This window comes from Podarcis muralis, chromosome 12, assembly GCF_964188315.1.
Source record: "Podarcis muralis chromosome 12, rPodMur119.hap1.1, whole genome shotgun sequence".
NCBI classification, from domain to species: Eukaryota; Metazoa; Chordata; class Lepidosauria; order Squamata; family Lacertidae; genus Podarcis; species Podarcis muralis.
In genome coordinates, this window is record NC_135666.1 from 13,743,939 (window position 1) to 13,755,739 (window position 11,801).

Genomic DNA, 11,801 nt, shown 5'->3' on the forward strand with positions numbered 1-11,801 from the left:
CCAACTATGATTCTATGAAATGTAGCTTCTGAGTGTAGAAGCATTCTTTACCTCAATTTTCAATGCCTGGAAGCCAAAGTTTACTTGGCATAACAACATAAAGAAGTCAAGTCTGTTAACCCTGCTAGATCATCCACCCATAGCAATGTCCTCAGAAAACCTAGGTCCATCACACTGATCTCTGAAATTCTTGCCATTGTAGAGGAAGGAACAATAGGCTAGATCAGGGGTCTGCAACCTTTAAGACAAAAAGAGCCACTTGGACCCGTTTCCGAAGAAAAAAAAACTGGGAGCCGCAAAACTCGTCATTATAAAAATAACTTTTTTGTCACTTATTTATTATTTCTTTGTTTGACCCCTCAGAATTACTCCTCCTCATAGAAATAAACGTTAAATTAACAAGTTACCTTTTTTGTGTGTGTGTTCTTCACTCCCCTTCAAAACAGTGACCAGCGTACATGCCCCCTTTCAATGCAGTGACCAGCGTACATGCCCCTTACAATGTAACGGGTGGGCGGGTGGGAAAGTGACGTCGGGACGGTGCGTGACTAACGCACGCACCGCCCCCATGCGACATCACAGCCAGTATAGTGCCCACCACAGTGGGGAGTGTCGGGGCGCACAATGCGCCTCCTTCCCTCGCTAGTATCCGCCCCGGAGCTGCAGCAAAGGTGTAAAAGAGCCACATGCGGCTCCGGAGCCGCGGGTTGCAGACCCCTGGGCTAGATAATATCAATCTCGCTGCTTCAGAAAAGAACGTTGAAAGGACTGTACTTTCCATACTCTCAAGTCTTAGCTTATTATTATTGGTTTTAAAAATGAAGTCCCCAATTAAAATAGAAGGGCAGTATGATAAAGCCACAACAATATCAAGTTCTCTTCTGCTGCTTTTTGTAACACACCTTTAATAAGGGTGAGGAACCTCTTGCCAATGGGCCAAATTTGGGGTACCATAGTTCCTAATTTGGTCCTCGAGGCCGGTTTCCCCAAACCATGCCCATCTGCCCCACACCTGACATCTTATGTGATGTCAAGTGTGGGGCACCTAATGGTGTGTCTGAATCATCTGTACAACAGAGTTCCCCTTGCAAAGCCCCTTGCACTGGTGTTCCCAGGCACCTGACAACCAGTTAGCTGTCAGACACTTGGGAAGCACTGCAGAAGGGACAACCCACCTGTCCAGTCAGGAATGAGGATGGAGAAAGATCTGGTCATTTGGGTCAAAAGGTTCCTTGCCCATGCTAGAAGGTAAAAAAGGTGTATGTTCTTCTTCTACATTGACTGTTCTAGGCATAGGCATGTAGAAGAAAATTTGAAAATAAAGAAGTTGTTGGCACAAGTTAATATGTTTTTAGCTTAAAGGTAAAGGTACCCCTGCCCTTACGGGCCAGTCTTGCCAGACTCTAGGGTTGTGCGCTCATCTCACTCTACAGGCCGGGAGCCAGCGCTGTCCGCAGACACTTCCGGGTCACGTGGCCAGCGTGACAAGCTGCATCTGGCGAGCCAGCGCAGCACACTGAACGCCGTTTACCTTCCCACTGGTAAGCGGTCCCTATTTATCTACTTGCACCCGAAGGTGCTTTCAAACTGCTAGGTTGGCAGGCGCTGGGACCGAACGACGGGAGCGCACCCCGCCGCGGGGATTCGAACCGCCGACCATGCGATCGGCAAGTCCTAGGCGCTGAGGTTTTACCCACAGCGCCACCCGCATCCGTTTTTAGCTTAAGTTGATCTTATTTATATTTTAAATTGTTTGGAATACATGTTTGAAGCTTTTGAGAACTTAATGTGTTTTACTGTTTGTAAACCACTTAGAGATTCTATTTATAATCAAGCAGTATATAAATCTTGTTAAATAAAATAAATAAAATTCCAAGGTGGCACTTTTACAATAAACTATATAAATAAAACTCAATATATCAAATTATTCATGATATTTTTTAGTATAGAACTACATCCACACACCTGCATATTCATGGAAGCTAAGAGTTATAACTCATAAAAATTTATCCCAATGTATTGATTTTTCATACTTTTGATATGACAGATTTATAATACTCTACAAAAGCATTAAATTAGAACCAGTACTTTCCTCCCCTTAGAATAAATAAGAAACTAGCATTAAGCTTTTATGAACAAAATATAAGCACAAACAGAAGGATTTGGAGTCACTAAAAACATATTATTCTGTTTACAGCAGAATATTACTTCCTAACACAACTGGATAAAAGCAAAAATCAACAACCAACAATCAAAAACCAAGCAAATCACTCCCTCTTCTCATAGGCTAATGTGACGGGAGAGCAATCCTGCTGAATGCTGGGTTCCTGCTTAATGTTTCAAAGGCTCCCAACAACTAGTTGGCTGTCAAGCACTTTGGCAGCTGCTCAAAGCAGGCTTTGATCAAGCCCAATTTTTATCAGTATGATGTCAGGTCAGGTACAGGGCAGGTGAATGTGAGTTGCCCAAAATGGAGTCAGGGGCCAAATGGGGAAGCCTGGTGGGCCAACACTGACCTGAAGGCTGGAGGTTCCTCACCCCTGATTTAAAGCATTCTGATTTGGTCCATGACATGCAAGTTCATATGCCCACTCAGCCACAAGTTGCACTGGTGACATTGGGACAAAGGCTTGCCTGGCACCTTTGTTGCGTATCATTAGGCACCAGGCAAAAACATTCCTCTTCTCCCAGGCCTTTGGCCACGTAAACAATCTATGGCCTTTTAAACTGGGAGGTGTGTTGTTTCGATTTGTTACTATGATACATATTTCATTTTTTCATGGTAAAGCACCATGTAATTCTCAGAATAAGGGTGATATAGAAATTTAATTCATTCAGTGGTTTTCAAGTGTGCCTTAAATGATGGTCGGGGTGCCACGGGCAACACTAGCCTCTGTCCCTCTTTCCTTCCCTCCCTCCTCTGATGCCCTCTCACATCTCTGCCTACCCCAAGCTTGCATAGCTGTTTATTGCTGCAGCCCTGGCTATAAGCTCTGCAAAGGAATGGTGCCTGAAGGAGGCAGCTCTCTTTAGGGTAGGGTGAGGGCATCTCAGAGACCAGAGAGAGCAGCAGCAGCTGGACTCCCAAGGAGAAGAGGGGGGCATCAGGAGGCTGAGGGAACACTCCACAAGGGAGGGTATTTGAAAAAGGATGAGAGGCTGCCAGCTCTGCAGGCAAGGGGGGACATAGCTGCACTCCAGAGCCCCACACAGATGCGCTAAAAAGAATGTAGTTGGTCAAGGGAGCCGTGGACTCAAAAAGGTTGAAAACCTCTGAATTAATAAATTAAACTAATTAATAATAAACTCACAGTTAACCTCATGGGGAAAGTATGAGGTGCAAATATTAAAATAAGACTCTGAGCTTTCTCTAGTTATTGTAGATCGTACCATTTTACCAAATATTTGCAAAAATATTTGCGAAAAGGAATAAATGCTGAAAAACCTGGTGTTTCCCAAAGACCATAGAACAAGTTTATTAGCTGAGCAGGAATCTGGATTTTGGGGAACCATTCAAATTCTTGCCCAGCCAACAGAATTCCCAGATCCAACCTCAAAACTTCAGGACTGTATTACATTGCCATATTCACTGACAATACTGAACAATAATTTTAAATAATCAAATTTCAACAAATCATGGATTAGTCTACGAAGCCTCCTCATTTGGGCAAGGCATGCCCATATGCCCAACCTCTGACATCAAACATGACACAGTTTCAGTGTAGGCTGTTTAAAAGTCCTTTTGCAAACAGCCCACACTGCTCTTTGAAGTCCCAATAACTGGGGCTACAAAGTGCATCACCTGCTGTTATAGTGACTATAGTAACCCCACCTGCCTGCCAAATTTGGCCCAGCAGGCATGGGGAGGCATGGTCCACCAGGATTCGCTCAACTTCCAACTACCAAAATCCAAAATAAATGCGGATTTATAAGTGTGTGAAACAGGCACTGCAATACTAACATGCCTGCTGCTTTGGCTTCAAGTAACCAAAGGAAAAATGTAACAATGATGACTGAACAGTTCAAACCCACTCTGGTCAACATTCACACAGAAAGAGAATACATTTCACCTTGAACTCAGCTGAATAAATTTCTATCCATTTTTAGCTTCTCAGGAAAACAACTGTCTGTGATGCAAGCCCTACAGGTCAAATAAAGGACCAATTGTACTGTTCTTTAGAAGATTCTCAGCAACATGCCAGGTAGGCCAATTAATCAAGAGTTATAGTGAGAAGAGAAAAAGCTTTCAATCCTAACATTATCACATTCTTGTAACATTAACACATTCACGTTAATACTTGGCTTCCATTCATGGTTTGTCTGGAAAGAAAACAAATCTGTGAGCCTGGTTTCACACTTCACAACAAGCCAGGTTCTGTATTGGTTTGGGCATGTTTCCTCTCCCACATTGGCACAGTAAAGAGCAGAGTAGGAGAAGAGCACTTGTGCACATTAATTTATTTTAAACTATGGTCTAACAGTAGGAACAAACCCAGCCAAAGAGAAAATAGCATCTCCAAGGAGACATTGAAAAATTACTTAAAAGACAGATATTGATTGGTAGTTTGTGTGGAAAAACTAAGAAAAAAGGGCAGCAGCCAAATCACAAATATATGTGATTGAGTACCCACATTTTCCCTTAATTTTTAGAAGCCACATACAACACTGGATCCAATCTAACTGTAAGCACACAACCTGATAGCTCAGTCAGCACAGCATAAGACTCTTGATTTCAGGGTTGTGGGTTTGAGCTAGGCATTGGGCAAAAGATTCTTGGATTGCAGGGGTTTGGACTAGATGACCCTTGTGGTCAATTCCAACTCTACAATTCTGGGGTTCTATTATCAGAAAATCATATCTACCTTCAGCAGAGAAACGGGAGTGAGTAGGAGCAGGTGAAACCAAGTCCATGCCCCGCCCCCTTCATCTCTTGGAACACTTATCAATGCAACTGTTGACTTTTCTACTGCAGTTACTGTATCTGGACTGAAGGAGGGGCCATAAACACAACACCCCACCTGTGAACAGAACAAAATTCATATTCATGGAAGAGGGATTTCTCACTTCCCCCTACCTTCTGCAGTACCCAATAATCTTCTCCTGGGTTTGGAGACCCTTGGGAATGGTGTGCGATATTGTGCACATGGCTGCAGATAGAGGGGGGAGTTGGCTGATATCTCCCCCCTTATGTGAATAGAGGAGCAACTTAGGAGCCAAGTTAACGTTCTTCATCCATATAAATTTGCCCTTTGATTGGATTAGGAAACTAAAAACTGCCATACATAATTAGTTCTTAGACAAAAGTAGTCAAGTAGTCACTCCCACCATAGTAGACAAATGAACTCTGGGAAGGGATTGAGAGAAACCATGAATTAACAACCATAAATTACCTCTATGCAACATATTCTATTTAACACACGTACATGGAAAAAATACCCAGAGGATCTAATTTATACCAGGGAATTTCACTCAATAAAGCAGAATGAATGCCATTTACTTAGACAGTAAATAAGCACTGAGGATGAAAAAACTGTATTTAATTATTGTTTCCAGATTTTCCAGAAAACTAATTAAGGATTTATATTTAAGATTTTCATGAAACAATAGCACCATGAGTAGTCCTTTAAACTTTTGCAAGAAGACCCTAAATTCTACACACAAATCATCGAAACTATAAATTTAATATCATTCACATTTGTTCAACTGGGTTCTCCTTAGAACTGTTGCCATGGTCTGGGAGCTTCTGGAGGGATATACAGTGGTACCTCAGGTTACATTCGCTTCAGGTTACATATGCTTCAGGTTACAGACTCTGCTAACCCAGAAATAGTACCTCGGGTTAAGAACTTTGCTTCAGGATGAGAACAGAAATCGCGCAGCGGCAGCACAGCAGCAGCAGGAGGCCTCATTAGCTAAAGTGGTGCTTCAGGTTAAGAACAGTTTCAGGTTAAGAACAGACCTCCAGAATGAACTAAGTACTTAACCCGAGGTACCACTGTATATGCATTCAGCACTGAGAGGGTCATAGGAGTCTGGTGCAAGGCACCCAGAAAAGTTATGTCTCTTGATCACTGGCCATCAATCAACATGTTAAAACTGAAGCAATAAAGCTGCTGGCACATTTGTAAAGCTAAGCAGGGTCTGATATGGTTTCAATTGGATGGGGATTGCAAGTTGAGATTCCTGCATTGCAGGGGGTGGACTAGATGACCCTCAGGATCACTTCCAACTCTACAATTCTATAACTCTTTTCTTTTCATTGAGTTGTGATCTCCATGAATCAGTCAACAAACTTTCTAAACTGCAAGTCATCTCATTTCTGGAAAATGCATTGTGCATTATTTATAAACATATAGCCTTTAAAAATGCTAAGTTGGCATATTTGGTGCATCTCAACCATCATTTACCCTGAATGCTATCACTTCAAAGACTGAAAAGGATGTTATAAAAAGAAATTCCACACTGGAGTTTTATAATTCAATAGAAAGGAAGTGAAGGCACCCATGGTGCAATTTCACTTCCAGAAAGTCCATTTTCTCATATATTGCTAAGAAAATGTTACAATTTGTTTGATGTTTATCTGTATTTTGAGTCTGATTAATCTATTATTCAGAGTCTCAATGAAGCAAGGGACTAGGTGAGGAAAGCTATCTGAAGCTGAATCCAAACAATGATGGCATGATGACATGGGTACAAGAAACTGACTACTGTATTATTCTTTGGTAATAACAAAGGATGGTATGACTGCCAAGTCCACTTTCACAAACTAAATTTGTAGCTATTCAAAATGCAAACTAGGTTCATAGCACCAGGAGAATTGGACCAACAGTAAGAAGATACTGAGAATTATGAAAAAAGCAGAAGGCTAACTTAAGGTATTAGTTATTATGCAACTTTTGCACAACACAGAAGTGTTGCTGTGCTATGTGTGGGCTGCAATTTCTGAGAAGGGCTTAAAATTCACTTTACTGAAAATATCAGCTTACAACTGAAGAGGGGAAAAAAGGTTTTATAAAAGACCAAAGCTGAGTATAACAAATCCTCAGAAATGAGAACAGACTCTCAGTTGTTCACACCTTGATCTAATAAAACAAGCAAAACAAGAAGGGTCACTATAATCAAAACCAACAAGCTAAACAATCTGGTCTCCTCCTACTCTGAAAGGCAGGATTCTCCATGCATTAAATGAACAATGTGTCCCAGGCCACAGGAACCAGCCTGATTCCGGGAATAGTGTAGTGCAAAAAAGCAATTAAGGAAGGATGCCAGGTTACAAAAAGCTTCCAAGAACACTAATTTTATCTAACCTGTTACAGTTTTTTCAATAAAAAATTAGAGGCCAAAACTGAAAACACAGTTTGGGGGAAGTATACCATAACATTCCTAGAGAAAGACTATATATTCTATTTCTGGTTAAGAACAGCATTTAACACAGGCTGAGCAACTATAAAATCCATTACCAAAAGTATTGTGTAGAGGAGATGACGTAGTCCTGTGACACTGAGGTGTTAACCACATATTCCCTCATTCTGATGCATGCCATGCTCAGTCTGGAGAAAGTGTGAAAGACGTGTGTAAGGAAAGAAGGAACGCAACAAGCCACCCCATACTTGCCTATGGAATTTACAAAGCAACATGGTGGTTTTAAGTACTGTCTTTATCTAACATTAAAATCAGCTGAAGGAGAGAGAAATGTAAAATATTACACTGGGGGGTATTGAATTCGGATTTGGTCCATGACATGCAAGTTCATATGGAGGGCATGCCTTACAGCACAACAATTTAAGGTGGCATCAGGCAATAAATAAGCAGGAGTACAATCTACTCACACATCCAACTTTTCAGTATTAAATTGGCACATCACTTCATGGGGAGACGTGCAGATTCACTTTTGTATTTGCGGGGGTGGGGAGATGTGATAGAACCAAAGTGGACAACTCCGAAGAGGCCATACAGACAATTATGTATCTCTGAATGTACCCAGCATGAAACTATGCAAAGTTGGGCGGGGGGCGGACAACAGGTTGGGGAAGAATGCTTTGAGTATAGTATTTAGTATGATGTAGGGAAAAGCAAAACTTTAGTGGGTACAGTCACAAAGTACATAGCACTTACGAGGCAGTTGGCTAATACAGGACTGATGTGGAGAGGCTAGACAAATTATGTACTCTTGTACTTGACTGGCACATGTTCAACAGTGTGTGTCAGCATTAGAAAGATTCGGCCATGAAATTCACTTGGTAACCTTAAACCCATTACCCTAACCTACTTCACAGGGTTGTTATGAAGTATAGTGGGGTGGGGGATCCATGCACTTTTTGAGCTCCTTTGGGGGCAAAGTGAGTTACAACTTTTTTTTCCAAAAGTTGATGGTAGTCAATTGCAAACAACATGACTTCTAGAGATTCATCTATAAATGTGTGGGGAATATTTTTCAGCATGAGGGCTGTATTCCCCCATTGGCAACTTTATGGGAGTGGCATGCCAGTTTAGGTGGGACTAGAGACAAAACTGGGTGGAACAATAGGCATGACCACACACAAAAAGTAGGGTGTTTCTTTATGCACATACATCTCTCTATGCTTTACTCTGGCAATTAAGAAACATTATCCCAGTTCAAGGACACATTCCAGTCAGTAAAAAGCTGATGAGGAGCATGACCTGTGGAAATTCCCAATGACCAAATAATGAGGCCTGGAGGGTCACATTTGCACCCGAGGCTTGAGGCTTCCCATCTGTTCTAGAAGATGGAAATACAGTGGTACCTCGGGTTAAGAACTTAATTCGTTCTGGAGGTCCGTTCTTAACCTGAAACTGTTCTTGACCTGAGGTACCACTTTAGCTAATGGGGCCTCCTGCTGCGGCCACGCAGTTTCTGTTCTCATCCTGAAGCAAAGTTCTTAACCCGAGGTACTATTTCTAGATTAGCGGAGTCTGTAACCTGAAGCGTCTGTAACCCGAGGTACCACTGTATATGCAACAATCCTGCACACCTGCTCAGTACATGATAGGCAAAAGTAGTAGATGGTATTTATAGAAGGGCTGTGGTGACACCATATACTTCCAGGCTTGGGTTAAGGTTTGGATTATGATCTGGAGCTAGGAAGCACTTTATATGCAAATCAGAATGGCATAAGCTTCTTTGTAGAATGTACTCCCACATTCAGCACAGGAGGTAAAAGCAGTGGATAGCTGGATACATCAAAAACACATCACTTGTGCAAAAGGTGATGGACTGAACTTTGAATGCTTCAATTTTACTCAGAAATTAGTACCAATGAAACTAATGAAACCACTGAGAAGTTTTATTACAATCAATCAGTATATAATTTACTTACAGGTACTGTACTGAGAATCAGAACTAGAGAGTACAGCTACAGTGTGTGTGGTACAGTCAATACAGCTGCCGTACTTGGTATGGGCTGTGTTTGGGGAGAGGGTTATATGAGAATGAGGAAGACACTCTCCTTCAGGAATGTATGATACATACTGTACCACTTATATTGACTGTAAAGGTTTTTTCTCTACCCTGTATACCCATCCTGTGGGCAGTCATATGAGCATAAGCTTTTCCAAGTGAAAAGATCTTTGTGAACTAAGTGTCAGTCAGTCAACACTTTATATGCTGAAATGAAAGGTCACTGCAAGAGCGTCCCATGAATACATTTGACCCACATAACTTATGCCCAATAGAGTGCAAAAGTATCCCATGAACACATTTGACCCACATCACCTTGTTTGTTTAATATATTTCAGACATGTTTGTTTACATATTTATTATATTTCTAAACTGTTCTTCACCTGAAAGGGATCCCAGTGTTATATACAGCAAGTAATAAATACAGTAACACAATGCTGTTTTAAAGTCACAGAGCATAAAACCAACTTACAGCAAGTACCTGACATAAGCAAAACCCAGAACTCTGTCTACAGAGACATCCCAGACTCTTAAGAACAATGATGCTGTTAAAGGGTGGTAAAGTGCTATTTATTATTCTACCTCCTCTGCCTATGGTGGGAACAAAAGAATTATAGAAATAATAATAATAATAATAATAATAATAATAATAATAATAATAATAATAGACACCCTGCGCAGGTGTAGAAACTCTTTAGGCCAATCCTCCTTGGAGACAGAAACTATGACCACACACTTCCAAAGCTGCACAAAAGTGCAACGCGGTTAATGGTCTCATTACATGTTTGCCTTCGCAACTACTGTACTACATAATGCTTAAAAGCCTGGCTTTAGTCCCTAAGCAGCGACAGTAGAGGCAACACGCACACAAATACGGAAAAACGTGGACCAGTTTCTTTAAACTGAAAGGCGAAGCGTGACTTGCGGAAGGCGAGGGAGGAGGGTGCAACTTAACCACAAGGGAAGTCCTTTTTTACAAAAACAGCAGCAGCAGCAGCAGCAGCGTCTACCAACTGCCCGGGCGCATAAAACGCAGGTGCAAAACACACGAGCCCGCTCGGCGCCGCTTGCAAAGCGAGAGCGCAGCGCCGTCTCCCCGCACGCGGGGGCGGTGTAGGCGGGCCTTCGTGGGGGGGGGGGCAGAGCAAGCGGGATCCTGAAGGGGCGAATGGGGTCGACACGTTAGAACCGTAGGGGGCGGTTTCGGAGGGAGGGCGAGGGGGCCGTCGAGGGAGGCGGTGCCAGCAGCCCCGAAAGGGCCCTCGGTTCCCGGCGGCTACGCACCGTGTACTCCCGCACTTGGCTGTGGAAGTTCTGCTCGCGGATGGTCACCTCGTCCGCGTCCATCCTCTCATCGCCGCCTCGCAGCCCCCTCAGGCAATGGCGGCCGCCGCCCCAGCTCCTCCTGCTTCCAGGGCGACGGGCGGGGGACCATGGCAGGGGGCGGCGGCGGATGCCCCTGACACCTGGGGGGGAGCGGGTGAGGGAAAGAGGGCGGAGGGGGCTGGAGTGAGGCGCGGGCACGACGCGACACTTAACGACGCGCGCCGCCGCCGCCTCCTCGCTCCCTCGCCAAGGGGTCTGTCACACACCGTCCTGCGGCTGAGGGGGGCGGATTGGACAGCCTCTCTGAGGGGGTACCTCGCTCAAGGATGACGCTGCGCCTGCGCAGACGAGGCAGGGGGCCCGCCTGCGCGAAGGGCGGGCAGGGGGCAGGGCCTCCGCGACCACGGCGCTCGAGGAGGAGGGCGGGGCTTAAGCGGCGAGGGTGTGGCTACCGCCGCCTCTTCTGCGGGGCGCGAGCAAAAGCTGCGAAGAGCGCGCGCGCCTCTCGAGGGCGGAGCTTGCCAGCGGGAGTGGGCGAGGCTGCGGAGTTGTTGACTTAGGACGAGACATTGGGAAGAGGTGGAGCCAAAGATGCAAAGTAGGGCGGGGCTTAGGAAAGGTTTGCGGGGTTCGAAATAGGCGGAGCCAGTGTAGCTATTCCGCAAGGAGGCGCAGGCGCTGCTGTTCTTAAAAGCGGAAAGGCCACGGCGCAGCAGGTGCATACTTATTCTCAGTTGTTGTTGTTTAGTCGTGTCCGACTCTTCGTGACCCCCTGGACCAGAGCACGCCAGGCACTCCTGTCTTCCACTGCCTCCCGCAGTTTGGTCAGACTCATGTTTGTAGCTTCGAGAACACTGTCCAACCATCTCGTCCTCTGTCGTCCCCTTCTCCTTGTGCCCTCCATCTTTCCCAACATCAGGGTCTTTTCCAGGGAGTCTTCTCTTCTCATGAGGTGGCCAAAGTCTTGGAGCCTCAGCTTCAGGATCTGTCCTTCCAGTGAGTACTCAGGGCTGATTTCCTTAAGAATGGATACGTTTGATCTTCTTGCAGTCCATGG

The 11,801-nt window shown here is 44.3% G+C and overlaps 1 protein-coding gene across 1 annotated transcript in view; it reads right to left on the reverse strand.

The window, feature by feature from the left end:
* Positions 1-11,090, reverse strand: part of LMBR1 (limb development membrane protein 1) — a 60,449-nt gene extending 49,359 nt beyond the window's left edge. The window contains exon 1 of the mRNA XM_028751379.2: positions 10,703-11,090. Within this exon, the coding sequence (XP_028607212.1) occupies positions 10,703-10,765 (63 nt within the window). The 5' untranslated portion in view covers positions 10,766-11,090. The remainder of the gene's footprint in view (positions 1-10,702) is intronic.
* Positions 11,091-11,801: the final 711 nt, after the last annotated feature.